The sequence below is a fragment of the Arachis hypogaea genome, chromosome 5, assembly GCF_003086295.3.
Source record: "Arachis hypogaea cultivar Tifrunner chromosome 5, arahy.Tifrunner.gnm2.J5K5, whole genome shotgun sequence".
Classification (NCBI taxonomy): Eukaryota; Viridiplantae; Streptophyta; class Magnoliopsida; order Fabales; family Fabaceae; genus Arachis; species Arachis hypogaea.
Window position 1 is genome coordinate 109776555 of NC_092040.1, and position 27187 is coordinate 109803741.

At 32.8% G+C, this 27187-nt stretch overlaps 2 protein-coding genes across 4 annotated transcripts; both read right to left on the reverse strand.

Moving 5' to 3' along the window:
- Window positions 1-6063: 6063 nt before the first annotated feature.
- LOC112802681 (allene oxide cyclase, chloroplastic) lies at window positions 6064-8614 on the reverse strand. Of its 2 annotated transcripts, none has more exons than XM_025845999.3 (2): window positions 8076-8614; window positions 6064-6817 (listed from the first exon to the last, which is right to left on the reverse strand). In XM_025845999.3, exons 1-2 carry the CDS (start codon window positions 8302-8304, stop codon window positions 6291-6293), a joined length of 756 nt encoding a protein of 251 aa, XP_025701784.1. In that variant the 5' UTR covers window positions 8305-8614; the 3' UTR covers window positions 6064-6290. The 2 variants fall into 2 exon arrangements, with proteins under 2 accessions (XP_025701784.1, XP_025701785.1); XM_025846000.2 differs by having other exon boundaries at window positions 6064-6814; window positions 8076-8412.
- Window positions 8615-11441: 2827 nt separating this feature from the next.
- Window positions 11442-25313, reverse strand: LOC112802682 (methionine aminopeptidase 1B, chloroplastic). Of its 2 annotated transcripts, none has more exons than XR_011882414.1 (11): window positions 25072-25310; window positions 24886-24967; window positions 23834-24071; window positions 23033-23194; window positions 22887-22928; window positions 22173-22244; window positions 21901-21980; window positions 18707-20382; window positions 13324-13371; window positions 12422-12570; window positions 11442-11612 (listed from the first exon to the last, which is right to left on the reverse strand). XR_011882414.1 is itself a non-coding variant. In XM_025846001.3 (11 exons), the coding sequence occupies exons 1-10, from the start codon at window positions 25211-25213 to the stop codon at window positions 12425-12427; spliced, it is 1110 nt and encodes a 369-aa protein (XP_025701786.1). In that variant the 5' UTR covers window positions 25214-25313; the 3' UTR covers window positions 11442-11612; window positions 12422-12424. The 2 variants fall into 2 exon arrangements, 1 of the variants encoding a protein (XP_025701786.1); XM_025846001.3 differs by having other exon boundaries at window positions 20285-20382; window positions 25072-25313.
- Window positions 25314-27187: the final 1874 nt, after the last annotated feature.

Sequence of the window (27187 nt, forward strand, 5' to 3'; positions counted from 1 at the left end):
AGGATGATGACTAGATTGTGATTGACCTGGATTTGCAGTGATGAGTGAATATTTTATATGCTTTTTGGCATCAGTTTCATATAGTTTTCATTATCCTTTGTTTAAGTTTTATTATGTTTTCATAGGTTTTAGTTCTAAATTCATATTTTTAGATTCTACTTTGTGTTTGTGTGTTTTATGGTGATTTCAGGTATTTTCTGGCTGAAATTGAGGAGCATGAGCAAAAGTCTGATTCAGAGACAGAGAAAGCACTGCAGATGCTGTCAGGATTTGACCTCCGTGCACTCGAAGGAGCTTTTCTGGAGCAACAAAAGTTCAAATGGTGCTCTCTCAAATGCTATGAAAAGATAACATCTAGGACTTTCCAAAAATATATAATAGTCCATACTTTGCTTAGGAGCTCTTGGACACTCTACATGTTTTTCATTACTATTTTCTGTACAGTATGAGTCACTAACCTCCTAAGGTTAAGGTTAGGAGCTCTGCTGAGTTTCATGGAATAATAATATTATTGTTCTATTTCAATATGTCTGATTCTATTCTCCTAAGTAGTTTGTAGGAATACTTGAGATTGTGTTAACCATCTCTTCATCACCTTCTTCAAAATATTCCTCATCGAGATCAGTATCTTTCTCATTAATTTTAAAATAGGCTCAGCTTCGACAACTTTACCTTTACCACCTTTTGCTGGAGAAGGTATTCCCTTTAAATAAGTTTTTCCATCTGATGGAAAAACAACCCTTGTATGAACAGAAGGTGTTGCTCCCTTATCCACAGAAATTGATGGCTTCTCAAATGCAACTCGTCAAAAATATATTCCACCTCGATTCTCTCTTGCTCTTCCTCGAGGATATGGGTAATGACCCCAATTCTTGATAGCCCCTTTGAGCTTGGCGTTGTCGATACTCTTGCGCTTCTCGATCACGGAACTCATGATAATTCTTAATCCGATAAACTCCAAGTACTTGAGAACGATTAATTGAAGGAGAGTGATTCTCTTGAGAATTTCGAGAACTTTGCCCTTCCTGACACCGAGAAGGATGTCTCTGATGGAATTGCTTGTCCTTATGAGCTAATTCTTTTTTCATCATTTCCTTCTTGAAAATGACTGCAACTTTAGCATCAAATACAACATTGCATCGAGGGTGTCAGAAAACATCTCGATCCTTTAATTTCTGATGCATAAAAGATTCTAACAGTCTCATCTACTCCAGGATAGACTTTTCAAACATTTCCTTCAAAATCTCCCAAGACTGAATCAAACTCAAAGGATGTAAAACTAGCCATGTTTATCCCTATGAAATAGGGTTCAGCAAAATTTGCTTCAGCATCAAAAGGATTAATATCGACCTTCATCTCTTTTTTCCTATCATCAAACTTCAATCGTCCTTTCATAATTGCTTCTTGAATCAAGTCCCTGAAACGGATACAATTATTAGTCGAATGACTAGTTGCTTGATGAAACTTACAATATAGTTTTCCTTTCAAATCTTTAATCGAAAGCAATGTTTTGCCCTCTAATAAAACCAATTATTTATCTTTAAGCAACACATCAAATATTTGCTCCGATTTTGAAATATCAAAACTATACTTTTTTATCACTCTTATACTTCACATCATTGAACATTTGCAATTTTCTTAAGTAAAGAGAAAACATAAGGTGGCCCTTTCTTTAATTCAGGCAAATCGACTTCAGGAAATTCAAAATTAGATTCTTCACTCAAAGATTCAATTTTGATATACAAAACTTTTTCCTTTCTAGTAAAAGACTTATTCCTGAACTTTTTCTCACTTTTAAAAACTTATTTCTCTTTTTGAAGAATTTCTACCTATCTAACTCTTTTAGCTAAGTGATCCAAATCAGGTATATGTACATTAAGCAACTTTCGAAGCATGTAAAAATCTAAACCTATAGTTGCAGTCTTCGCTACCTCACATTCAGGAAGAGAAACATAGCATCAACTTCGAGCATTCTCAAATCGAATTATAAAGTCATCTATTGATTCACCATCATCGCACTTCAAAGCGACTAAATCGGTGATTGTCACTCTCCCCTATAAAATTGAGCATGAAAAGCACTTTGTAATTGTGCCCAAGTAACAATCGAGTTAGGTCTTAAGGTCGAAAATCAAGTAACAGCATTCTTCGTTAATAAAGAAAAAAAAACTTCATTTTCAAATTCTCAGTGGTGGACTCTCCAACTTCTCTTGCAAATTTTGTTACTGTTTTAGGGTTTTTCACACCATTTGGCACTTTTGCCATTTGCAGATAGCAAAGAATGTGGAAATAAAATATGATCGATTCATAAAACCTACATTAATACCAACCCTATTGAGAACATCATCGACAATCCTAGTTACTTGATAATGCTCCCCTCACTGATTAAAACAAATCCTATCCAATACATCATCAGCATTTTGATCACGTCGAATTACACGAGGAACATTCCCATCTAAATTCATATCGTCATTCATATCTCTAGGATTATTCCTTAAGCTCTCGGGATTCACTCCTCGATTTTGACGATCACCTTCATTATAATTAACAATCCGAGCAATTCATTCAACTTGTCTAGCCAAATGCTCAAATTTTGTCGCATGATCAGCCATCATGGGATTTAAGATAGTAGTAATCTGTTGTGTCAATAGATTGATAAAGTCATGATGACTCTCATCGACATGTTGTCGAAATGCAACCATCGAGCCAAAATTATTCGATGTTGATCCCACCTGATAATCTTGAGCAAACTCAAGATTATGTGGTTGATTATTAACTGCTCCTAGTGTACTACGAAATCTAATCAGAGACACGTAACCACTCATAGGTGGGTTATAACCTGGAGGAAGGCCAAAAGGGGGCCAACCTGCAGTTATTGGCGGTTGCATCTGCGTTTAAAAAATTCATGGACATGGATTACGCCTAGTATTTCCTGCATATGGATTATTAATATTAACTATAACATTATCTCTAGAACCATTGCTTGGATTTTGAATGCTTTCTTTTGCATGTGATGTTAATTCTGCAGACATTTGCGCAACTATTATGGGGACATTATTATTTGCAGATGACCCAACATTGCTATTTGAAACTTCATCAACCATATTTATGACTCTGCCACTTCAAAGTTACATAAACTAAATTATTACTAAAATACCAACGAATCTTTTGACACACTTTATAAAACTGTCACACTGGGTGTGCCAATTTGTTATGCAGATTTTTAGCAAATTTTGGTTGGTTTGATATCTAATGATTTGGGAGCGAAGTCTACTCCTTTTTTGAACAAGTACCAGTTTTCAAATGTGCACCAAAGATCCTTCTTTGAATGAAACAAATAGAAAAGGAAAAAGAACTAGATGTTAAAAGGTTGAATTAAATGGAAAGTAAATGCAGGAAGATAAAACTAAGAAATGGAAGTAAATAAACAAAAGACTTCGACAAAATTAAAGGATTCTGAAATTAAAATTACTAATTCGAAATTTAAAAGAAAGAAAAAGAGTATACTACAAAAGGAAAATAACTTGTATAAAAGGACATTACAGATGAATTTGAAAAGAATTGTAAAGACATGGAAGGAATCTTACAGAAAAGAAAGCTCTTGGCAGACTCAGAAAGTCACTGGGGATGTGACTGTGCGAGAATATTTTCTAAAACCAAATTCTAACCTTTGTTTCTTCTAAATTTCATTCATTTACATACCTTTTTGACCAATCCTGAACTGCCACCTACCCCTATAAAGAGCATGGAAAGTAACTGTTTTCGCCAAGTACACAAGATCACATAACCGCTTATAGGATCTCTGTCCTTTTTTTTTTTCGTAAGAAGCCTCATTGAATCACACATCTCTATGTCGGTATGCTGTCTTCGATCAACCTTAGAGCACTTGATCTTCAAAGCTTTGACAAGAATTTCTTCGATTCTTATTAATTTGTACATCGATTGCAATGTCTTCGATTTGTAGAATATTGACCAACTAATGAAAAAAAGAGAAAATATTTGGAAGTTATATATGATTTAGAAGGAGAGCATTTGAGTAATTTTGCATGATTTAAATAATGCGTGAAGCTCCCAAAGAAACTAAAACAATGCAAAAATAGTAAAAAAGGCAGGATCTCCTACAAACAAGGCATTATTCCTAGGTGCTAGTCTCAATCTCCTACTCCAAGCTTGATTACTTGGACACCAACGTAACCTACTACCCAGTGTCTGATTAGGGACACTATTCTTACTTGGGTCCACAAATTAACATCTCGGAATCCTACAAGTTTATTTACTTGATGTCTACCGCATCCTCTGGAAGAATCTCAAATGACTAAGGCCTAAAATAGTATTTGGTCCACACTACTCAAATCGAGTACAAACTCGGGTTCTCGACCCGTTACTCGACTTGCTGACTTTGGCATCTGAGTCTCTTTACGCCCAACCACCATTCAAGCATGTCTTGGGAGCTCTTAGACCATATACTTTCAAGGCCCAATCACCCTCGTTGGTTTATGTGAAGCACCTCGGAATAAATAATGAACCACAAAAAAAAAAAAACTTTTTAAGAGGAAGAAGAGAAAGAGAATGAAAAAGAAAAAAACAAAGTATGAAAGATTTTGCTGTACTAATAAGTTATTAGACCAATTTGATTAAATTTAATTGTAAAAAAAAATTGTTGGATTGACATTAAAATTTTATTTGACAAATATATTACCCTTTAAAAGATCTGAATTACTTGAAATAAAAATTTTGGCAATAACAAAATGAACAATCTTATATGACTAATAAAATTTATTATTATTAATCAATAACAATATTTTTATACTAAATTCGAATCCCTAAATCCTAAACCATAAATTCTAATAGTATAAAACTAAAGTATTATGTCAAAGTGTTGACTAATGTTATAAAAAAATATTGACACTTAATATTTTCTTAACCTAATATCACCGCAAAAAATTCAAATAGGAACCACAACCTTTTTGTTTTTTGTCATACACAAATACACACACCCACACTCATTTACACACTACATTAGAAGTTCTTTTTCAACTATTAGGGTCCAAACCTAGGAGGCAAACATATTTGCCACTAGTACACATGCCTCAACCATGGAACCACAACCTCGTTTTTTTTGGACATACTCATACACTTGTCCACTTACACACACTAAAGGTTGTACCACAACTCAGCTATAGCTTGGAACTAAAACTATGGATGTGGCTATTATTAGGAATGGTAAAAAAAATTGCATCCGCATATATTTGCAAAGATTATCCGCTACGGGGAAGTTAATAGGATCCACAAAATTCCACGAGAACAGAAACCTGCCCCACAAATAAATGAGGAAGAATGCGAAGATTGAGGTATCCTCTCCAAGAGGATCCGTAAAATCCCTGCGAAGAGAAATATATATATATGAAAGTAATCCTAAACCAAGAATTATTATTTTGTTTTGTTACAATTTTTTATTTTATTTTAGTTTATATGTTGAAATTTTTTATGTGTATGGTAATATGTTAGATTTGTATTTGTATTATATTTAATTTAATATATTTAATTAAATTATATTTTAAATTTTATTATGATTGTATTAATTTTTTTTTATTTTTTAAAACTTAATATCTATGAATATCCGAGAATAACCCTCTCGACACCTCCTATGTAAGAGTAAATAAACAGAGACCCAACAAAAATAAACGGAGACAATAAATATTTTTACTAAAGGAAGACAGAGAGCAGCGAAAAGATTCCTGCTCCATGCAGCCATTGCATTCCCTAGCTATTATTATTATGAATTTATGGGGCAACATGACGGAGCTACAACCTTTTTTTTTTTTTTGGACGGAACGGAGCTACAACCTTGAACGATGAATTCCCTCTTACAGCTCTAAGACAATGAACTACTTTTTTTTTCCCTTCAATGTTGTTCCTTTTAGTCTATTGGGCTTTTGCACTTGTGCTGATATTCTAAGCTGGATCCTATCTCTCTTTTCTTCTTAAAAAAAATTATATAGAACATCTTCAAATACAAATACTATTTGTTTGGCGTAAGCCCGTAATGCCAATCAACTCCAGTAATGCGACCCAAACTCAAACAATTGATTCCCGAATAACACACAATATTTTTCCAAATTCCAATTACTTTTTTACCTAACACATTCGCCACATCCAAAAGTCACTTCTTACACAAGAAGATTGAACGATAATAATACCATAAACAAAGGGATTATTTCGGGGAGGGTTCAGAAAATTTTGATTGTATGACCATGAGCCTATCAAGTTCAATTTTTTTGCATCCTCATTCATCAGTTGGTGAAATTACGTAAAGAGGCATGAGGCTCAGCAGCCTTAGCAGCAGGAGACGGTTCAACATTAGGCGAAGGCTCAACCACCTTTCCAAGAAGCTCAACCGGCAAATCGGGGATACCCTTCAAGTAGAAAGTGTAGAAGAGCTTGAAAGGGAACACAAGTTGCTGAAGCTTCACCTGTCCAGAAACCCCTTCGAATAGTCCAGATCCACCAGTCACAGCGAGCCACGTGTCCTGGTAGGTGAGGTACGCACCTTGAACTGATATGTGGCCGTAGTCGCCAAAGTAGAAGCTGTAAATGGCCTCGTAGCGATCACCCTTCTCTTGAGGCACGTGTTGGATGAGGATGCATAGTCCGGCGGTTATTCCTAACCGTTTTTGTAAGTTCCCGGAGTAGAGTTTGTTGCTGAATGGCACTAAGTCACCAAGGTGGTTTACCGACTTTTGGCTTAGCCTTAGGTATGCCGGGCTGCCACGGTCACGCTCGTTGATCTCGTACACAAACAGTTCTTGAACTTTGGCTGCTACAGCAATGAAAAATTACAAGCACCTTATAAAACTTGACTTTTAAAAGAGAGTTTTTTTAGAAGTTGTTTGATAAATCAAATCAAAAATAACTTTTAATAAATATAAGTAATATTAATTGTGTTTGATAAAATAATTTTTAAAATTTAAAAATATTATAATATATAAATATTAAATTTAAACATTAATTAATATATGAAGTTATATTAGACTTTTAAATTTTAAAAAATATAAGTCAATTTTAAAAAGAGTAATGCTAGGAAGATAAAAAAAACAATCATAACTTATCTTATTTAGTATTTATTAATTGTTGCTATGGTTGTTTTTGGTTGATTTTCTCTGTTTACCAAACATTTCTATTTTAAAAAATTCTATCTTAGGTGCTTTTTAAAAACTACAAGCACAAGTACATAATCTTTTTTATTTACCAAAAATAAAATAAAGAACTTGAGCTTTTAAAAAATACAAACACCTCTTCGAAAAGCTTCATCAAACCACGCTAATATCTCGATTTGGTCTCCATTCTAAGTTGTTGATTTAGAATGAATTTATTATTATTATTTTTATTGAAATATTAGAAGTTGATTAGAATTTATTATTTTTGGTTATCACTTTTGGCTATTAATTCAATTTTTTAGTTTAGTATTTAATAACATACTTTAGCCTATTGTTTTAAACATTGGTAAATAAGTGATGACAAAAAAAATCAATTTTAATAGTCTTTTTAACATTGTTCGTTATTATTATTATTATTATTAGAGTTCCAATTAAGAATGCTAACTCTTTATGTAGTGTTTGGATAGTGTAAAAGTAAAAATACAAGGAAATTAAAGATAAAATAAATACGAAAATAAGAAAAAGAAAAGCTAATACTGTGACAATTTTTGTTTCACAAATTCACAATGTTCTATACTTCTATATCTAACTACACTATCTCTGACTGCCTCTCATTTTAAACAAGATATGCAAAGTCAGTTTTTTGTGTTTCTATCTCAAACTAATTAGTAAATACTACGAATTTGTAGATAGAGTTTGGTTAAAAAATGCTAGTCAGTGATCCAAGTAATAAAGGGAAACATATGAGCCATTGTAATTTTATCGTATTAAATCCATAATCATTGATTTTTCTAGTTGATGGTTCAAATGTTGCAATTCATTTTACAATATGCAAGTCTATATCTGCTAGTAAAAGAGGTCAACATATGACCCCCCAAAAAAAAAAAGGGAAATAGATCTATAGAAAGTAGAAACACTTGCCTGGTTTTGGAGATTCTTGTGGCTGCTTGGGCTTGTTGAAGAAAAATGCTTTGATAGTAGTGTTCTTGAAATTTCTCGGTATAGGTACTTGAGTGGGACTTGAGAATTTTAAACTTTTATTGGCTGGAAAGTGCTGAAAGAAACTGGAACCTACCTGCTTTTGGGTTTGATAACTAGCATGCTGAGATCCATGAGCAGCGATTATTTTCAGAGAACCTATGGATGCCATAGTTAATGACAATGTCGGAATTGGTAAAGTATATGGTTTGTGTAGGGAGACTTCTAAGTGCAAAAGAAATTGTAGAATATTTGTGTTTCTTTAAGACTTTAACACGTGATCATACCTTATAATAATATTTTGGTGGGAATCAATCATGGATGGTAAAAGGTGCACATGAACACCGCTTGTGCGTTCCCCACGTGGATTGGCAATTTTTCTATTTCAATTTTTCCATCTTTATTGTGAATTTTCTTTGTAGGCTCTACTATCAACGGTTGAATATTAAAATGTTGCTATCTACTGCGGGACTTCTTTCCACCTAGATACCAAGTTAAATGATGGCTTTAAGCCAATGTGACAGAAAGCTGATTTTTTTAGTTATGAATTAAGTTTGTGTGTTATGTATTGATAAGGAAGAGGGGTGTGTTGTACTCTAATGTGAAGTTATTATTTTTTATAAATTTACAAGTAGTGAAATTGAAGGGTTTGATTTGCTTTGCAAGTGAACAACATTGAAGTCAGACTGTCTGATTTATTTGGTACAAAAAAAAAATAAATTTCTGTTAAAATCGATAGATCTAATTTAGGTCTTTCAATATTTTTTAATTTTAAAAATATCTAAATCAGCAGGTTCAATTTGTAATAAAAAAAATGTTTTAGAATATCAAAAATTAGACGATCGAATTTGTATGGCATATAAATAGGTCACGCGTTTACCAATTGTGTATAACTCTCTTCTTCTTTCCTTGTCTTATGCTCTCTTCCTTTATTTCTAGAAAAGAGTTATAGTAAAGTTTAGTTTTGTCAATTTGAGTATTAAAAACAAAATGGATGATAGACTTTGCCATCCACTACTTCAAATACCATCAACAGAACAACTACTAGTTTAACGTAGGATATTTGTTCAAATATTAAGGAAAAAATTATCTACTACACTAGTACTAGTGTAGTAATAAAATATATAAGTGATGATCAAGTTATCATTTCACTCTATAAATACTTTATTAAATTTAAATATTTATTTTTATTCCAATTTATTTAAACTTAATTAAAATCTTTGATAACTTAAATATCAACATTTTTTTACAGGTATCCACCACTATTCAGGCGAGGACGTCGAACAAATACACCATTCTAATGGACAAATTAAAACCTTCATTTAAAAGAATCTAGATTCATATTACTATAATTTCAGATATTATCTCGGATCAACAATTTACTAAATATTTATTGCTCCCTAAGCATTTATTACTCCTCTATATTAAAAACAATCATTAAACATTTAAAACTCACCTAGAAAAACTAAAATATCTTTAGAATAGTGTAACATCACAAAATATACTTAATTAAACTAATCATTTAAGCACATTCTTGATTACTTTGATTTGGACTTCATCTTGGATAGCACATCCATTGAAGGCTCCAACATATACACAAAATTGAATAAACAATTTAATTAAACTCTTTAAAAAAATTTAATAATAAATATTTATATTAAAAATAATTTATAATAAATTATTTTTAATATAAATATTTATTATTAAATTTTAAATCATATTTTTTAATTTTTCCATAAACATTTAAATAGTTTCTTAAAAAACTACAATTTAATTTTAAAAATTATATCACACATTAATACTACTATTTTTATAAATTAAAAACTCAAAAAAATAACTTTTAAAACTTCTCAAAGGGTCTTGTACAAATCTAATTTACTTTCTTTTTTGTTCCAACTTAAATGGATTAAATTTGCTCGTGCTCCTTGCATCTTTAAATATTTTGATCTTCTCATTGAACCGACTATTTTTCTTAAAGAATCCTGAACTCATTTGAATATTACAATTCTCAAGTAAAATTAGTTTTTTTTTTTTTAAACAAACACTTAAATGGGTCTTTAAAAACTTGCAGTTTAATTTTTAATAAATTTTATTATTCTAAAATTTTTCAAAATGAATTGATCCTTTCATAAAGAGAATTAATTGTTTTATACTTATATTTTTATAGTTATTTGTAAGTATATATATATATTAAAAATTTTATTAGAATGATGGAAAAATCATTGTATCTCACTGAATTAGTTTGTAGAATTATTCAAAGTAAAAAATTACTAGAGATTAATTTGGGTATTGATTTGTTAGTTTTTATTATGCAGAAGGATACATTTGCTAATCAATTTTACATTTAATTGTAAGGAGATTTCACATGCATGTCAAAGTTTCTTTGTTCTTGGGGGCTGCTATTCCAAATTGTTGTATATGAGTTTATTAGGGGATGTTACAGTACTTTTTGTCTCATTACAGAAAGGATCTAAATGTTATTTGATGAAAAAGCATCTTCTTTGGAAAAGAATAATATTTTAGAATATTGGTTATCCCCGAAAGCTGTTGAATTGAAGTGCAAAGCAATTTCAATACGGCACTCCCTCATAAAAAAACATTAAAAACAAGATCAACTGAACCAAACATCATTAATTAATAGAGTACTATATGTACAATCATTTATTTTTCTGCTAGGCTTTTGATAGGAATTATTACATCATTCAATCACAAATAATCGTCACTTTTTGACAAGTACACGATAAAAGAAAATTAAAAAAAATTCTTAATTTTTTAAATTTGAACACAAATACATTTTTAACTAATTAAAAATATAAAAATATTTTTTACCTTTTAAAATATAAAAAATTTAAATCTCTCTATTTAAAATATATATAAGAACAAATAGATCTTCTAAAGAGACTTAAATGTCTCGCTTTTTAGAAAGTGAAAAATGTTTTTATATTTTCAAGTAATCAAAAACTTAATTGTCTTCGAGCTAAAAAGATGAAAACTCATTTGTCTTTTTAAAAAAACAAATGGGTCATTGACTTTTTATCTCGAAGACAAATAAATCCTTAACTAATTAAAAATATATAAACGTCCCTAACCTTTTAAAATACGAAACATTTAAATCCTTCCGTCCAAAATATATAAAAACAAGTCGATTCTCTTAAAAGACCTAGATATCACGTTTTAGAAAGTAAAAAATATTTTTGTATTTTTAATTAATCACGAACTTATTTATCTTCGATATAAAAAGTCAGAATCTATTTATGGTTTACTCAATTTTTAAAAGAGCACTTAAAAGATAAAAACAGAGCATTTAAATTGAGATTAAAAGTTATTATATGCTTAGTGAACAATAAAATATACTACAATTAGTACGGGCATAAGTGAAAAAAGGTAGAATAGAACATTTGGAAACTCAAATAACTTACATTGATATTGGATAAAAGAGGGAGTATGGATGGACAAGCCTCTTAATTTGATACTTCGAACCTGAAATTGAACATAATAAAGCTCATGTAATCTGGATTATCAAGTAACCCTATTGCATGCCACCGCCAATTTTTTATAAAAAACCCAACATAACCCTTTACGACAATTTTTTTTCTTACACACAGACTCACACACACCTTAGACACTATTATGGCTTATATTCCACCCTTTTTTTTATGGTCATACAACTCGCACACATTCACACTCAACAGTCAACACACTATTAAGGGTTCATCCACAGTCTCTAGTGAGACTTGAACCCAGATGCAGCACATTTGAGGCATGATGATGGACCACTAAGCTAAAGCCTCAGCTGCTTCCATTCCTTGTTTAAACCCAGGTTTTGAACCCTGGTGTAGCATATTGGGATGCCCAACAAATCCTCCATTCTTGCCAAGCCTCAGCGGTCCCTTTACGATCATTTAAAAGCATTAAATTGGACACACAGAGTTAGTGTTCTTGAACTACACTGTTACTAAAAGTGCTATTTGTCTATGATGTTACAAAATCCCTAATCTCTCACTTTGAACCGGAAAATAAAAAAAAAGGACACGACAGAAAACAACCACCAAAATACCAAATTGTAGTAACAAGCCAACAATATACTAGCTACTAGGTTTCAGAACGTTTTATATGGTTCCTCAAACAATCTTTACCTACCTGTGCATAATGCTCCGGAAGCAAATTTAAGATGGATATTATTTATTATTTACAAATAGAAAAAGTATCTAGATGTTGCAGGCTTGCAGCATGAAACAAGGAATATTAAAATAAAAAATGGAATAAAAAAAAAAGCGAAAGAAAAATACGTATCAACATGTAGTCAAAATCTCAGCACCAGTCCTTGTTATCAAAATGGTATGCTCAAACTGTGCAGCTGGACACCCATCGGCTGTTACTGTTGTCCAGTTGTCTGGCCATGTAACGGCGTCAGTGCTTCCCAATGTGAGGATAGGCTCTGCAGTAGAAGAATTTGTAGGATTTCATTTCAATACTAAATAAATAACAAGCATGATTAATGGAAAGCACTTGACTTATGTAACAAGTAACCACCTTATCATGTATTCGTGAATAGAAGATATTCACTTCCAATAAACATCAAGAACTATTAGGCATAAAGATATGAAAATATTATTAAAACATTTATTTTTGTATTTGATTTAGGATGAATTATATGAAATATAGAATAAATAATCTACAATCGGTGCATTTTTCTTAAAGATATCCACTAGTAAGGACCTAGTAAAACATTTTATTAAGTACAGGACCTAACTATAAAATTTTAAATTGTAAAGACTTGGTTAAAATTTGGTACAATAATAGAGACTAATAGAGTAATTAAACCGAATCAATAATGAATATGACAAATAGTAACTGATTGTTTGCAGATACAATGAGCAGATTAGAATTGAGAAATAATAAGAAAAAGGTCATCACATCCATGTAGGTCTGCTTTCATAATGGAAAATCAAAATATAAATTTTCTTTTGGGATGGGATGAGGGTGTACAACAAAAACAGGACTGAAAAACTTAGAATGCACAACAGATTGTAAGTTTCACAACTTAATTGGATGGACATGGAGGAAAAGTTTAACCATGAACCATCCATTGTTGTCAGGTTGAACCACAATGTAACACGGGAGGCAGCATAGCATAGAAAATTAGCAGTGAACAACTCTAAATCTAGGTAGAATTTAACAATTCACTTACCAATTGTAAATGTTTGACCTTCAACCATGCAACCTGCTTTGTTATTGCCTGTCATGATATAAAAGTAAAAGTTATCTGGAAAGAAAATATACTGAATTACTATTCTGAAACTTCTGGAGCTTTCTAGTAGCTACACAACAAAAAGTAAAGGAAAACAAGAAGGGGCAGGGGAAGGCCGCTCAGGTTCTTATGTTGATTTATAGCATCTACATCAAAAAAATAAAATAAAAAGGTTTATTGAAGACAACCAAATGGCCAATTTACCAGCATTTCACCATAATGAACCAACAGTAAGATTTTCTGTTAGTATCTTTCAATAGGATATCAATAATTTATCTACGGAAACTACGAATTCTTATATATCCAAATATCAATACTCTATCTATGGTACACTGGCCTTATAACTTTAATTTTCATTGTGTAGTTGAGACATATGGTTTCTCATAAGTCTTTGTCTATGTCTCTGTTCTCCTCTCTTTTTCACTGACTGGTTTCAAATAAATGTGATAGAGACCAGCTAAAGTGGAGGTGCCCATTACGGGTTGCAAGGAAACACATGGTCCCAACTTCTTTGTTTTGTATTTTTTGTACTTTCTGATGGCAGGGGTAAAAAACATCCATCTCTATATTTCTGTCGCATGAGACAAAATCCAAAGACAATGTAGCACCTTTTTTAATGTGGGCTTAAGCCATGGTCTTAACTCCACACAAATTAGGCTATCACATTGACTCAAGACTTAACTCTCCTAGACTCAATCTCTAATAGTCAACCTATAGTTGTAGCAGTCTTTTTCGAAGTTAGGTCCTCTTCTATTTTAATACACGAGACGTTGGTACGGAAAAGTGAACCATAAGGCACACATATGTCATGGTATACCTAAGCATACAAATTTAATCTAACATCCACATGTAGATCACGATAAAATGATGCATATGCAAATGATGACTATGCTGCTACAACAGTATAAATGTAAAAGTTTGAGATAATAAATAGCAAGTAGCGATCATAACAGAGTCTATGTAAATATACAATATTCATCATCCATGTTCATGTCATCCATATCCATTGTCATCCATCATATACAACAACAATAACAAAACTTTGTCCCACTAGGTGAGGTCGACTACATGAATCAAACAACGTCATTGAGCTCTATCATGTATCATGTCTACAGAGAAACCGTTTACATGTAGATCTCGTTTGACCACCTCATGAATGGTCTTCTTAGGTCTTCCTCTGCCTTTCATCCCCTTGTCCATCTTCCATCTCATCCATCCTTCTGACTGGGTGTTCTGTCGGTCTTTTTCTCACATGTCCAAACCACATAAGACGCGATTCTACCATCTTTTCCACAATGGGTGCTATTCCAACTCTCTCCCTTATATCTTCGTTCCTTATTTTATCCAATCGTTGAATCGCGTATAACCACTCATCCATCTCAACATCTTTATCTCTGTCACACTGTACCATAAAGCATAGCCGGTCTTATAATCTCATTTCATTGATCACCCTCACATGCATCAATCACCGCCTCCCCTCTTTCACGATGACAGATTGCATGAACCCATACTCATGATGGCACCGCTTTCCCACTTTCCAAACTCAAATAGCGCACACAGGCATATCTTTGGATGTAGCCCTTTTTCATCATGACTACCACGCAGACTCATCACAATTTGCAAAACTAGTGCAGAGCACCCTTGTCCGATTTCATATTTCATTTGCGGAACTAGTACAGAGCACGCTTATCTGATCTTATCTCATTTCATCAGTTACCCTCACTTGGTGTCGGCATCGCTGCCCCTCTTTCATGACGACGGATTACATCAAAATCAAAAACAAAACTTTCGTGGAACTAATGCAGAGTGTTATTGTCTGTTATGCCAAAAATGAATATTTTCATTTAATATCAAAATCAATTGGGTCAATATCCTTAGACACGTGTTCAAACAAATCCCTAGGCTGGGACATCAATCTCAAATTCTCAATAAGGTCATTAGGGAGTAATTACCCAAATCAGTTCCCAAAGATTTTAAAAACAGACATTTTAGTCCTCGAGAAAAATTAATACACTGATTAATTCCCAAGGGTTTACTCCAACAGACAAATCAATCTCCGATTTATTTTTCGCCATAGTAATTACCCAAATCAGTTTCCAAAATTTTAAAAGCAGACATTTTAGTCCCCAAGAAAAATTAATACACAGATTAATCCTTAACGTTTTTTTCTGTCAGACATAACAGTCTCCCCGTCTATTTTACTTTTACTATATGTCAACCTTTATTATTATTAACTTAGCTTTGTACATGTGGACGATGACACTAGCATATAAATACACTCTTTTCGTTAGAAACAAGTAGGGTGAATAATGATACTCTGAAATCCAAATTAAAACATTTTCTTTTAATACAAACATGTTTTTTAAAATAGAACATCTTTTGATTATATTAAATACAAAAATATTAAATGGTTTCAACCTTAATTTATTGTAGAATAATCTCTAATAATTTTATTGAATACAACAACAAAACCTTGTCCCACTAGGTGTGGTCGGCTACATGAATCAAACGACGCCGTTGAGCTCTGTCATGTATCATGTTTACCGTGAGACCGTTTACATGTAGATCTCGTTTGACCACCTCATGAATAGTCTTCTTAGGTCTTCATCTGCCTTTCACCCCTTGTCTATCCTCCATCTCATCCACCCTCCTAACTGGGTGCTCTTTCACCCCTTGTTCATCCTCCATCTCATCCACCCTCCTGACTGGGTGCTTTGTCAGTCTTCTTCTCACATGTCCAAACCACTTGAGACGCGATTCTTATTTCTTACTCTCTCCCTTATATCTTCGTTCCTTATTTTATCCAATCGCGTACAACCGCTCATCCATCTCAACATTTTCATCTTAGACACACTTAGCTTATGTTCGTGCTCCCCTTTGGCCGCCGAACACTCTTTTGCCATAAAGCATAACCGATCTTATAGCAGTGCGATAGAATTTACCTTTAAGTTTTAAAGGTACTTTTTTGTCACGTATAAAACCAGAAACATTTCGCCATTTTATTGAATATTATTATTATCGAGTATATATATATATATATATATATATATATATATATATATATATATATATATATATCTAATGAATAAATTTATCATTACTTTTGCCCAAAAAATACAAAAAATTATGGTATAGTATTATTGTGCAATTAAAAATAATAATAATAATTTTATTTCACTTTTTTTTTTTTACAAAAGACTATTATGTCTAATGGAGAAAAACGTTGGGAATTAATCTGTGTATTAATTTTTTCTTGTGGACTAAAATGTCTGCTTTTAAAATTTTTGGAGACTGATCTGGGTAATTACTCTACCGGAAAATGAACTGGGGATTGATTTGTCTGCCATAGTATACATTGGGGATGTTTTTGTGTATTAATTTTTCTTAGGGACTAAAATGTCCGCTTTTAAAATCCTTGAAGACTAATTTGGGTAATTACTCGATCACTAGGGCTTGGAGGACTCGCATCATGGCCTTTTTATCTCAAATCGTATGTAGTATTATTCAATGGTCATCAAATTCCTCTCTAGGGTTCAGCACATCTTGGCCAATCATTCATATAAATTCTCAGCGTTTTTCAATATCCACAATTAAGCCCTATAATTAAATCATATGACTAATCCTAAACTATATCAAGGTTCACCCCATAATTATTTGCCTCAAACCAATTCCACAAGGCATTCTGCCAATTAGGTACAATTCCCATCAACTAGGATATCTAGATCAAACACTCCAACTGAGGCAATTCACACATCAACCCATAACATTTTCCATAAACTTTACCACTGTAAAGGACTGAAGGAGTGCAAGGCTCTAGATCAATAGTTAACCTCTCCAAATACTCAAAACTGCAGTAAGGCAGAAGTTACAACATAGACCTATTTCTCCAAAAATTCACTATATACCTTAGGGAATCCCACAAATTCCCATTTCAAACTAGAGTTCACAATCTTTCTAATGATTTTGTCCCCATAGAAATCAGATCACTGAGCACATTGATACAAATTTTACAAAATACTGCATTATGCAGAAAACCTGAATTCGGAAAACCAACCTCATAGGCAACTTCCAAAAAATTGGATAAATTGCTACATCGATTGGATTCAGCACAAACTTGGTGTACATCAACTAGGGTCACTAATTTCTCACTTCCAATTGGTTACCCAAAATTCAGATAACTGAGCAATTTGTTGTAGATTTTACAAAACACTGAGTTATGCAGATTTTCTGGTTCAGTAAAACAGCAAGATAGGTTTCTTTCAGAAATTGTACAAATTTCATCACTGATCTGATTGCCCTTAAATTTTGTGGTTATCAACTAGACTCACACCTTTCCATTCTAATTGGTAGCACATAAATCAGACCACGGAGCAATTAGTTATAAACTTTACAATATACTACATAATGCAGAAAATCTATTTCAAGAAACCAGCGCCATAACCAACTTAACAAAATTACATAAAAATGCTACACTTATCTGATTTGGCTCCAATTTGATGTGCAGCAACTAGTCACATATCTTTCATTTCCAATTGGTTTCAAGTGAATAGAAGCTCTAAAGAAGTTATGCATCTTGGAAGTAGCTGCCCTGTTTTGAAAATTAGCTTTTTAAAATATTGCAGGGGCCATTTTCCAAAAATCATAACTCATTCTCTAAAACCCCAATCCACCTGAAATTTGGTGAAAACAAACTAGGTATACCAAATTTTGATATAAAATTAATCCCATACAAAAATGATTTCTGACGTGAGAGCAGTAATTAAAACAAGTTACTCGTTTATGCAGAAAATTTTGCATAAACCAGATTTCACAAAATCAACAACCTCACAACCTAAATTTTAATTTAGGCATTTTCAAAAGCTCAATCCGAATTCGTCACACCTATTCTACCAATTGAAACTTGTTCCAAGGGTTAGTTCCCCTTAATTGGCCAGAATTCACTTTTTCACCATTTTTCAGATTCTAATTAGGCCAATTGCTTGCTGCACAAGCCTAACCACTAACACTCCATCAATAACCATTTTAAACCTTCAAACAGATTCAAAATCACTAATATAAGGTGGTGAACAGTAATTAGGGTTCAAATATCAACTCTAACACAGTTTTGGCTTTCTACCCTCAAACTTTGTACTAGTAGCTAAAAATTCAGCAAATTCACCACCACAAACAATTATCAAACAACACAATCAACCACCATCATCAAAATCAGCCACATGCAATCAGTTTAATTCATCAAAACTCACATGCAAAGCTCTGTTCAAAGTTCACAACAATAACTAGCCGCATGCATCCTTCTAAAAATCAAGAAAACATGTTTGCCTACCTCATTGGTGAAAATCGATTGTGTGATTGTGTGATTTGGTTGTGATGCAGTGCAGCAGCTCAAGCTCCTCCCTTCCTCTTGAGCTCATCTTCTAGTTTTCAATGAGGGAATGATGGTTGTGGTGGGTGATCACTAAAATCCCAGCTCCTCTTCTCTCTTTCTTGAGTCCTTTAGGAACCTTATTCCAAAATTCTGCTCCTTTGTTGCTTTGAGGTTCCAGCCGTCTGATGATGATGATGGTGAGATTGGATGATCAAGTTTGGCTCCTTAATTTTCTCTCTCAAAGTCGCGGCCCCATTTCTCTCTACTTCTCCAAGAATTTGATGATTTCTTGAAGAAGATTGGTGCTGTGTAATGTGTTTATGGCCGGTTATGTGGTGTGGGAGTGGGCTGAAATTTCTGCACCTCCTCGGCTATATATATAGAGGGGAGAGGGTTCACAAGTAAGCCCCTCACTGGGAAAGGCTTGACTGATAAGCCTCTTTGAGCTCGGCAAACAAGCCACTTTCCCGTGTCTCACATTTTTGAGTACTCAAGTTCGTCAGGTTAGAGTTTTTTAATTCAAACTCTAACTTTCAAGACATTCCAAGTGAACCCTCCAAGAATCATATAACTACACTCCACACACACATCATAAAATTCCGAAATTACAGTTTTACTCCTAAGGAGCCAAATTGCAATTTACTGAAACTTTGGGGTCAAAATGCAATTATTTTCGTACTAGCCATTATATTTAATTTTAATCGGATAAGTTCTATTCTATTCCTTAATCGTTTCCTCTTTTAGAGGGAAAACGGGTTAATCCATATTTTTAAGAAATAAAATTCTAGACTTTAACACAAATTTTGATCTCCTAAAAATTCGGGATACACACAACCTAAATACTGAGCTGTACAGTTGAGGGTAGAATAGCAGTGAATGCATGTGCTTGGTGGCATACGTATTGGAGAGACTTAGCCTTGCTAATGCTCAGTCCATTTTCCTTTTTCTGCAACTGGTAATCCTTTTTTTCTCATTCCTCCTCAAATGATTGACAGACCACACAAGTTCATCTCGAGTAGGCAGATTAAGATACAACTATTCATATGTCTATCAAACAAATTAAACATTTTTAGAGAAATAGTTCATCAAAACTACCGAAGTGACAAGGTGTAATCGAGCATACACACGATTACGGTAACATGAAATAATTTATACTCCTAATAGATGTGCTTTTATTTTATTTGTTTAGTGTTTTTTGGAGAATATCAATTATGAATGTAATTAACAGATGATCATTCTAAGAATCCTGATATTTGTATCAAATCAACATTCTATATCACATTTTCACATTAACAAACCATTTCATACTTTCTGTTACATACCATATACAATACCAATTTTCTTCAACAATCCAAATAAAACACATCACTTCAAAGTTAAATGCATTCAAAACATAATTGGATTTCACATGATCAATCATTAAAGAAATTAGATATACGTGTAGCCAATTGTTGAAATACTTTTAACCTCAGCTAAATTGGTCTTAGGGAAACAAAGGCAATGCAATGAAATCATAACATTTAATACGTCACTTACGGTGATGTAAAATAATTGGCTCAGAATGGAACACTTTTCCCACACCATGCCCAACAAACCGCTCCACTACACCATAGCCATACTTAGCAGCATGCTCACTGAGGTAACATTTCAAGCGAAGAGATAAGGCTAGAGAATTTATACAAGAGGCCATCAAGTGTAGTTAACATCATCAATTGATACAAATGATAATCGTGCCAAAGCAGAACTAGATGCAGAACTACTCAGTATAACACACAAAATAAATGTAAAAATTTTGAAATCCAATTCTTGAGAGGGTTTGAGTGAATTGCTTTAATTTAAAAAACAAAAAAAGGTTAAAAATGAAAACACATCTGCAATGACATGCCATCTAAATATACATATGCTTACACCTGACGAAGAATGTTTGTATGACATCAAACTATTTGCTTCACAAAGACCAAATTAAAGTGTTAAAGACCTTATTGAGCTTCCCAAATCATGCTCAAGCAGGTTGCTTGACAATATAGAGACTTGGTCACTTGGATAACTAGGTTCCATTTCCCTAGCAACTAACCCAAGAGATAGAACCATGCAAACCTCTCAAAACCACTTAATAGGCCTCTTTCACAATATGCCACTGTTTCTAAACAAAATACCACCCTTTTTAAACTATTTACTCAGGTGTCACTGTTTTGCCATATTGGCACCTCTTTTTTTTTTTTTTTTTTGCATACTGACTAGGAGGCATCTAAGGAAAAAAAGTGTCTTCCACGTGGAAAACACCAATCAAGAAGCGCCTTCAGTTCCAAAAACGCCAAAGCGTGTAGCACCTTTTGCTAGGAAAACACTGAATCGAAAGGCGATTTCAGGCTGAAAATGCCAAGCGTGAAAGCGCCTCCAGTGATGTGTAAACATGAATAGGTTGTTGATTTATATAACATAATTAATAATTAATAATCAATGATTAACTAATGTTAATATAAATGTTAACTAATGTTAATTATTAATTATGTTACATAAATTAACAAACTATTACTTTATACATGCAGCGGAAGTCCTTTATTTGGCATTTTCAGCTTGAACTCGCCTTCTCATTCAGCATTTCCACGCGCTTCCCTGATTGGCATTTTCCACGTGAAAGACGCACTTAGGCACCTCTCAGTGAGCACCCCAAAAAAAATACATGGTGCCACTTTGGCAAAAGATGGCACTTGGATAAATAGTTTGAAAATAATGACATTCTGATAATATGTTTTAGGAACAGTGGCATATTGGAAGGGGGAAAAAACCACTTAATAAGAATGCCTTTTCAATAAAAGTAAGCTTTTTTCTTGACAACCATGAACAGGAAAAGTTAAGGAAAGGCTACAAAGCCACAATAGAAGGCACCGGAACTAAAATTAGGACCAAATATCTGGCTTTATTCTTTAGTTACAAAATGGGCTTTGAAGCAATCACTTGGCCTTCACGGTTTGAAGACCAACAACTCATCATTAATATTATGTTAATATCAAGAAGTTGAAAAGCCATGATTAATCTTAAATCATAGCAAACATTGTTTCAAGTGAAATTCATGATTTAATGCTTCTAGTGAAATATTTACTTGTATATTTATTTTTCTCCTTTACGAAGCAAGCTCTAGAAAACTGTACCTGATTCTCTTGCCAATTTTTCTAAAAGGAGCACCATCCTTGCAAACAGCTATTCCCTTCTCCAAGCACTCTTGAGTTACCTGCAAACATTATGTAAAATGATTTGCTCAATAACTAATCTAAATTATTTCTTAACTAGCATTGATAATGAGGTATTAAATTTGTCCATGTTACAAAGAATGGAAATATATAAAAGATTAACAATATAACAGTATAGATCATAATGACACCAAAAAAAAAAAAAAATTCCCCACTGGTAGAGAACTATTTACCACAACAAGATTTTTCATTTCATCACTGACTTCCCCGCAGAAAAATGTCTTTGACGTGTCCCCATGATATCCCTGAAACATACAATTAGCAAAGAATACAATTACTTGATAATTAACAATAAAAAAGGGGAATTGGAGGGAAAGCAGAAGATCAACTATGCAAGCAGAAGGGCTAATGAGGAAAATTTGTATATATTATTATGGTGAGTTATGGAATTAGTGTGTAAGTAGGATCGTAATATAAAAAAGGAACAAAATGATCCCATGACCTTTTCAGGGCTTTAAGTCTCTCCCTATCACATTCCACTACAAGTCGAACTACCGTATCATGCTGCTTATTCCCCCTCAATATTGATGCAGTATATTCTGACACACTGTCCTATACTACCCTGGCCCTTTCTATTCCTTACTTGGACCCCCTTCATTCCCCTCTTTATTTGTTCTTTTATGTACTCTACTAATAGGTGGTGCAACATGTGAGGTCCTACCAGATTATGTATACACTTTACTTTGGAATTACTAATTACTTAATCCCAACCCTAAGCACTTTCTTGAACATACATATAATTATAATTCTTAAAACAGCGAGAATGACAATTAAGAATGTAGTTCAAGATGATTTCCATTTTCTGGATATAGGGGCATACACAGAAAGGCAACTAAAAAAGTGATCTGTTCACTAAATAAATTTTCACCAGGAAATTAGAAGCATACATTCAGGTATACTGTCACATCAATATTAATAATGTCACCATTCTGCAGAAAAGAGATAAATGTCATCAGCTTATGAGTGATATGCATACCAAGGATAAAGTGAAAAAGTAAATTAATAATTATGTATATAGAGAGGCTTGTGAAACCTGTAACTGCCTAGAATCAGGTATTCCATGGCACATGCACTCATTAACTGATGTGCACACACTTTTTGGAAATCCACCATAGCCAAGGGGCGAGGGATAAGCACCAGCATCAATTATCATCTGATGCACTGCTTTATCAATTTCATTAGTTGTAACAGACGGCTGACAATATAAACAAAAATAACATCAGATACAGAAAGGAAAGCTGTGTACACTACATTACATAGAGGCATCAGACAGAATGGAAAAAACATATCAAACAAAAATAACATAACTTGCCACTTGAATAATTAAATTAAAATCCAAACGAGGTCATGAGCAAACTTCAAATGTTATTGGTGCTTACTACTTAGTTCTAAACCCTACAACCTAAACATTACAATAGAAATCTTAAACTTATCTAATTCAATAAATACATAAGAATACATGTAGATATTGTGTGTGTGTGTGTGTCTGTGTATTCCCGAGAGTGCTAAATTAAGAATCAATGAACTAATAGTTAAAAAAATTATGTTTTTTTATTATTTTAATAAAAGAAGAATTTCATTAAGAAGATGGGAAGGATAATACAAATTGGGGGATAAGGGATGCCCTATACAAAAGTAAAAGCAAAAAACAAGATTTACCTATAAAACATAGCTTTCCAATCTCTCAACATGTCCAAGAGGGAAGGTCCCTTATAAAGATTATGAGCTTTACACAAACTAGATGCTAGGCATCTAATTGTAATAATCTCTATCTTGCAAGAGAAGGCTAACATAGAATAAATAAATGGCTTGTAAAGTACGCAATAAATCTTACCCTAACCAATGTTCCTGCATAGTTTAAGACCCTTGCTGCAAGCTCACATGAAGCCCTCATGTTAGCTATACCTTCAGAATCATGAATTTGATATTCACTTGAAATTTCTGGTAGTATTTCTGAAGCTGCATAAGGAGGCCTTGGTATGTGATCAGGAACAGGGAGACGTGGTGATACTCTCCCACGCCTCAACGGTGGACTCCTTTTAGACTTTGTTAGAACTTGACGTTCACGTTCTCTTCATATGACCAGAGAAAAGGTAAGAATCTTCACAAAAGCTGCATCAGCTTTCATGCGCACATACACATTCACCATTACTTGGATAATAGAAAATAAATGCAAGTGTAGAAAAGTTAGGCAATGAATTATTTTCTAAATACAGAACTTCAGTATTTCTTGGCAAAGAAGATATTAGAGGAAGAAAGGAAAATTGGATGCCTACAAAATTTAAAGAAGGCACCTTAATATTCCAAGATCTAAACAATAGGAAACCTAAAAAATGTTATACAGAACAGGGGAAAATAGAGAAAAGATGAATGAAATTAATATCATTGAAATATTCTATTACACAAGCAACAGGTCAAGCATTTAACAGTGAAAACATGCATACAAGTACATCACTAAAGCCTCAGAACATAAGATACATGTATACTGAGCAGTTTTCTATGCTAAGGTTGCTAACAAACTGTCTTACATATATTAAGAATTCCCAGTGTACAAGAGAAAATTGTTATAAGAATCAATATCAACAATTAACTTCCAATCTAAACCAGTCAAATGTTTCCATAATGTTCGATCAATCAAAATAAGCAGTAGAAGGGACATTGTCAAATTTTTTCCTAGAATAATATTTAGAGGATCATGCATGCATTTATTTCTTTCAAGGGCTAAATTGTCAAATCAATAATCTTTCGGAGCTAAATTGATAGCTTCCATTAAACAAAGTTCTTTTTAATATTTTTTATCTAAATTGAAATCTTTCATACATTATTACACACTGAAAAGTACAAGTTCAATCCACTGTAACACAAACAATAGCACAATAAGTGTACCTTCTGATTTTCATGGCCTCCTCCAACCCAGCCAACTTCCGAGCAAAAACCACAAAGTGCTTTCTTGAAAGTGATTGATTTCCTGTCGTAACAACACAGGAAGTGTAGATTAATTCATATTATTTGTCAACAGTTCAAAAACTAATGATATATTAAATACGCAAAATAACAGAAAATTGGGCGAACCGTGAAGGGTAGTAGAGCGTGGGAGAGTGAGTGGGGAGCCAGTAAAAAGGGAGGAAGTTGAAGAGGAAGGTGATGCTTCGCCATGGAAGGAAGATGAGAGTTTGAGAAATGAAGTGTGAGTGAGCGAGGCAGTGAGCACCATTCTACCTCTTGCTCTGTCTCTGCAGAGAGTGAAGATAACGGAACAAGAGGGGGTTTGATATTTTTGAATGAAAAAAATCCGAGCAGAGAACAATTTTTTTTTTTTTGGTTGTGGAGCAGAATAGAATTTATATATGAGCTAGGAGTGTATGGGCTGGGCCCTGCCTTGGCCCAAATTAAGCCACAATAGGCTGAATTAAGACAATCGAACTGACTGACCAAAAACAAAGACAATCGAATCGATTATCCAACCATGCAGTTAGAGATTCAAATATCTCAAACGATTGTATCGAATATAATAAAAAATATACATATATATTAAAAAATAATTTTTTGCATGTTATATTATTTTAAATTAGTTGATTGTTAAAAATTAAAATAATTTAATAGATTTTTTTTACGGTTCGTCTACAATTAATTTTTATCCTAAATAATGACTATTCTGGTGGCTGATTCTTAGAACTATTTTTTCTTTTTTGATGTCTAACTGTTTAAACATACCTTACATTAACGACCACTTTTATCATAAGTATTCATATTTTGATGACACCTTTGAATTTACTCAAAATCAAGATAGGTCTTCGAACTAAGTTGTTAAATTTTTCAATTCAAAGTACTCAACACTTTTTTTAAACACTGTAGGTCTTTATATTTTATAGATCTTTCTGTAAACTAATTAATAGTAATAGTAATATCTAGTTTTAAAAAGGGTTGGGGAAAGAAAATTTAAAATTCTCAAATTGGTGGAATGTTGAGTCTTACCTGAAAAAGTTAGTTAAATAAATACATACATATATATAGTTTTACTTATATTGGTGAACATTCAATCTGAGGAATTGTTTAGTCGTCCAAATAAAATTTGAGAAAATAATATTTAAAGTTTTTAGAGTAGTGAAAAAGATCTGACTAGCTTAATAGATCCAAAAAGGCTTGATGAAATAATATCGAACGCTCTCATTAGGTTGGTTGTGATCCAATCTAAGCCAAAACTTAACTTGTGAGGGTTTCAAAAAAGAATATTAATTATACACTCATCTTATTATGGAACTTTCAAGTTACTTTTGAAAACTAGATGTAAGTATTTTAGATCAAGCTAGTATATATCGCTTATGTATATCTTTTCAACTCATATATGAAGTTTGGAAGTGAGTTTTAGTTTTACTTATGATGCCTCGTAAACGTTTTTAAAAGCTTTCTAAAGTTTATCTAGATCTCAAAAAATGTGCTTTAATATATATAGGTGAGTTCTATTAAATCTCCTCTAAAACATGTAAATTATTTTCTATGATATAGTACATTTTAATTAGATGTTTTGTTTTAGTTTGAGTTAATTCAACCCAATAAGAATTAATATCTTAATTAAAGTAGAGCCATTTTATAATTAAATATTTTTATAAGGTGAATAATTATGTAATTTTTGTAAATATTAAAAAGTAAATTTATGTTTTTTTATCAAATCAGTTTTAATTTGATTCGTTCTACCCTTCTATTGAAGAACACCTCTCCTGTTGAGTGAAGAACATTTTCTCCCTTCTATTGTTCTTTCATACTCAAATTCGTTCCTGCTAAACTTCGTCGTCGTCGAGAGAGAGAGAGAGAGAGAAGAAGCGTCTGCTGTCCTTTCGCTCGGAATATACTTCTTCATTTGATCATCCCTTAACATATTTCTATCGCGGTTCTCCCTACAACCTCCTTACTTTTGCAATTAGGTTTTTGTTCTATCCTTTCCTTTGTTTTATGTCCTTTAATTTTGTTCTAAACTGAGTTAATTAGAATTGAAATAGGTAATTGGAACAAGAGTAGCTCTAATTTTGATCAAAAACACCTTGGATGTTGTTGTGTTATTTTTCTGAACCTTTCATCTTATTATAGTTGCTGATGTTGTGTTGTTATTGGTGTTGTTTTGTTTTTTTAATTTATCTTTTTGCAATGTTCCTATTTGCTGGTGTTCTTCTGTTAATTGTAATTCCCCTTT

Coding starts and splice junctions, on each gene's coding strand:
- LOC112802681 (XM_025845999.3), bottom strand. CDS start 8,304: ATGGCATCCATAGGTTCTCTGAAAATAATCGCTGCTCATGGATCTCAG. Junction 6,818..8,075: donor ACAAGAATCTCCAAAACCAG/GCAAGTGTTTCT, acceptor TCATTGCTGTAG/CAGCCAAAGTTCAAGAACTG.
- LOC112802682 (XM_025846001.3), bottom strand. CDS start 25,213: ATGGTGCTCACTGCCTCGCTCACTCACACTTCATTTCTCAAACTCTCA. Junction 24,968..25,071: donor ACGCTCTACTACCCTTCACG/GTTCGCCCAATT, acceptor TTGTTACGACAG/GAAATCAATCACTTTCAAGA. Junction 20,383..21,900: donor AAAATTGGCAAGAGAATCAG/GTACAGTTTTCT, acceptor ATGTTACCTCAG/TGAGCATGCTGCTAAGTATG.